At 48.8% G+C, this 3,744-nt stretch overlaps 1 protein-coding gene across 1 annotated transcript; it reads left to right on the top strand.

Moving 5' to 3' along the window:
• The first annotated feature begins 2,539 nt into the window (after positions 1 to 2,539).
• LOC4327132 (protein THYLAKOID RHODANESE-LIKE, chloroplastic-like) lies at positions 2,540 to 3,357 on the top strand. The gene has a single exon (XM_015770941.3). It carries the CDS (start codon positions 2,649 to 2,651, stop codon positions 3,063 to 3,065), a length of 417 nt encoding a protein of 138 aa, XP_015626427.1. The 5' UTR covers positions 2,540 to 2,648; the 3' UTR covers positions 3,066 to 3,357.
• Positions 3,358 to 3,744: the final 387 nt, after the last annotated feature.

Below are 3,744 nucleotides of genomic sequence, written 5' to 3'. Positions count from 1 at the left end.
CCATTTTTGTTATGCATGTACGAAGGACTCCCTCCATCCTAAAATATTTGACGCCCAAAATATTTGACGCCGTTGATTTTTTTAAAAATATTTAACTGTTCGTTTTATTTAAAAAAATAATTAATTATTAATTCTTTTCCTTTCATTTGATTTATTGTTAAATATACTTTTATGTATACATATAGTTTTACACATTTCACAAAAGTTTTTGAATAAAACGAACGGTCAAACATGTTTAAAAAAGTTAACAGCGTCAAACATTTAGGGATTTAGGGAAGAAGAGGGAGTATATTGCATTGTCGTCGCACGTTTGTGCACCGGTCCGATTTCTCTGTGGATATTAGGCCCCTAATAAGCTATGTGGCGGCGTGCCGTTCGTGGGCCAGCCAGGCGGCCACCTACTATCTTCGCCGCTGCGCCGGCGGCAACCTTGGGCCGATGGCAAATTTTTTAAAGTATTAAACGTTGTCTAATTTAATAACAAAACAAATTATAAATTCCGCTAAGAAACTGTAAGACGAATTTATTAAGCCTAATTAATCCGTTATTAGTAAATGTTTACTATAACACCACATTTTCAAATCATTGTGTAATTAGGCTTAAAAGATTTATCTCGCAATTTACACGTAATCTGTATAATTGGTTTTTATTTTTTCCACGTTTAATACTATATGTATGTGTCTAAACATTTGATGTGATAGATGAAAAAGTTTTTGTTTTGGGAACTAAACAGGGCCCAAGTCGTGTGCAGTGCACCGGTCCGCTTCCGTGCGTGTGTGAGATGGGCGTTCCAGATCAGCTCCAAGTTTGCTTGAAAGCGTCGCTTCTCGTTGCGTTGCCACTTGCCAAGCAGCAGCACGTGAATTCGTTGCTGTTATCTTATCTATCCTGGAAAGCGACATCGCCCCCTGTGGCTTGGAGTTGCACGTATTCCATTCCATCTCTCTCTCACACACACGGATCGACGATCCACGATCCACTGTACCAACCGCGGCATATGCTTACCTTACCGGCTCCTACCCCCACCAGCATATACCACGGTTCTACCGTAGTTGTACGGTTCAGACAGCGTGTGATCGGCCCACCCACATGCATGAACCAGAAGCATTCAATCAATCAAACAAACAAACAAACAAGATCTTCCGCGCAGGTGCACCAGTTTTGGCTCCAAACGGGGACGACGACGCGACCCACTTGAGCCTCGCCCTCCAGCCCATCGATCGATCCCCCTTTAGCTGAGCGAATTATTCCACAAGTTCCACGACGACGACGACACGGCCGGGCGAGGCAGGCGTACATATGAACAGCGCGACGCGGCCGGAAACGGTCGCGTACGTGGAAACGGCCGGTGCGTGCCGATCGATCCGTGAGCCACCTTCCAGGCGCGCGGGAGCAGAAGTGTACTATGCCATTGGCAGCGACGGCGAGCGAAGACCGCGAGCGAGCTAGTGGACACGGGAGGTTGCTCTCGCGGCGCGCGGGAGGGGAGGAGAGGAGAGGGAGACCGGTGGCGCGGGTGCGCTGGACCGGTTCACGCCCCGCGTGCGCGCCGGGGACCGAAATATCTGTCCGCGTCGTCGATGGCCGGTGTCGCCGTCGAGCGAGCTACGGACCAAAACGCCGGGATCTCGAAGGGGCGCGGCGCTGCTTACTTGGTTGCTTGATTAGTTAAGTTTATCCGCCCTCCGTTTTACGCTTTTCTGTTTCCCCCGGTTATTTAAGCCAGACTCAAGTTTCTCGAAATAGAATTTAAGGAAGGGTGTGTTTCACGTCAAAATTGAAAGTTTGGTTGAAATTGAAACGATTCGACAGAAAAGTTGAAAGTTTGAGTGTGTAGAAAAGTTTTGATGTAATGGAATACTTTGGATCTAAACTCGGCCATGGGATGCATCAGTAACTGTTACTGTTGCTACTATATCACTTGATATTCACTTTCATTTTGGTGCTCAAAATAATAATAAAAAAGCTTTCATTTTGGGTATGCATCGTTTGACATGTATATTTTTAAAATCCACTTTGAGAAAAAAAAAACATATAGTAACTTATTCTATATTTGAACATTGCAATCATAGAAAGACAACTCTACTGTACGTGAACATTTTTCATTATCAAGATGTGAACCATTCACTAAAAGAACAAGGAAAACACTCGTTTTCGATTTCTAAAGAAAGGTTTTCAAACTATAGATAACCCCATCCTTGGCCTTCCCCCTGCCGATAAACGTGCTTCTTTTTTCCTCTCCAGCCAAATTTCCAAAGGCGAAAACAAAACCACCGGTGAAAAATCCCCAAAGAATAAAACAACCGAAAACCCCGTGCCGTTGCCCACGGGATAAACCAACGAACGGAGCGGGTCCCATTTACCCAAAAGCGCACTCCCCCCATCCCCACCGCAAAAGCGACGGCCCGCGTGAAAAAGCGCACCGCTCGATGCGCGCCACGTGTCCCCCCACCCCCCACGCAACCTTATCCACTCGTTCGTCTCCCTCCTCCTCTTCCCCCGCAATAAAATCCCACCTCCTCCAATCCACAGCCTCGTCGATCCACTTCAAAATTCGGAGGGAGGAATCCAAATCGAATCGAATCGAATCGAAGAAGCTTGGGGGGATATTCTTGATTTGATTTGTTGTTGGAAGAGAAGCAAATCCAATGGCGATTGCATCGGGGGCGGCTTTCTCGGTGAGGCCTTCGCCGGCGGCGGCGAGGCCGTGCGTCGCGGCGTCCGCGTCGGCCGCCGGCGCGGCGAGGTTCCGCGGCGACGGGAGCGGTGGCGGAGGCGGAGGCGGAGGCGGCGGGAAGTGGTGGGCGCCGCTGCTGGGGTGGTCGGGGCAGCCCGACTACATCGACGCGCAGCCGGCGGCGCGGGAGGAGGCGCGGCCGAATCCGATGGCGGCGGCGGAGCAGCGTGGCGGCGGCGGGAAGAGGTTCGGCGTGCTGACGGAGGAGAAGGCGCGGCAGCTGCGCGCACGGATGATGGAGACGGAGAGCTTCCACGACTGCATGTACCACTCCGCCATCGCCTCCCGCCTCGCCTCCGCCGCCCCCGCCGACGACGGCAAGCACTGAGCCGCCGCCGCCATCCATGGCTCCCCGCCTCTGCCCATACCGCGCCGCCATCCAACGCCGATGATGATGATGATGTTGTTGTGTCGTTTTGGTATCAATAACGTCGCCGCCGCCGACGCCGTCAATGGCCGGAGAAGTATTAGTATGAGGCCTCGACGGCGGCGTGCTTGTCGGATTGATTCCATGGAGATGGGATGATTTCATCCTAATATCTCCATTTCTGTAACTCATAGTATAGCAGCTAATGCATCTAAACGTTGTTGTAACAAGAAATTTAATCTGGTTTCTTCAACCATGGCTTCTTCTGTACTATACATCACAATCACTCTGAAATTTTCAGAAATTTCAGTGTTCATTTTTTATCTCTGAAAGTTTCGAGAATTCAATGTTTTTTTATTCCTTTTTCTTCTCCAAGATATGTGCAGCATCTAAGATCGAAGAACTTGATCATCGAAGGCTCCTAAATTTGTCATCTTTTTACGCATAATTGGTGTCACTTTTGATCTACTGCTACAAACTTCGATCTATCAAAAAGGCTCCTATAAATTTGTCATCTTTGTACGCATAATTGATGTCCTCCTGATCACATAACATGATTGCACTTTGTGTCCCCGTGTGAGTCACTAAGATAAGTACTCTCTCCGTACTCGGAAGTCGTTTAGAACAGCGTCACGGTCTC

The sequence above is a fragment of the Oryza sativa genome, chromosome 1 (genome assembly GCF_034140825.1).
Source record: "Oryza sativa Japonica Group chromosome 1, ASM3414082v1".
In the NCBI taxonomy this organism is placed as follows: domain Eukaryota; kingdom Viridiplantae; phylum Streptophyta; class Magnoliopsida; order Poales; family Poaceae; genus Oryza; species Oryza sativa.
Note: the sequence above shows the minus strand (reverse complement) of the source record. Positions and strands in the feature narration are given on the sequence as shown.

What these genes read in the sequence shown, in the direction of transcription:
- LOC4327132 (XM_015770941.3), top strand. Translation starts at nt 2,649, where the DNA reads ATGGCGATTGCATCGGGGGCGGCTTTCTCGGTGAGGCCTTCGCCGGCG.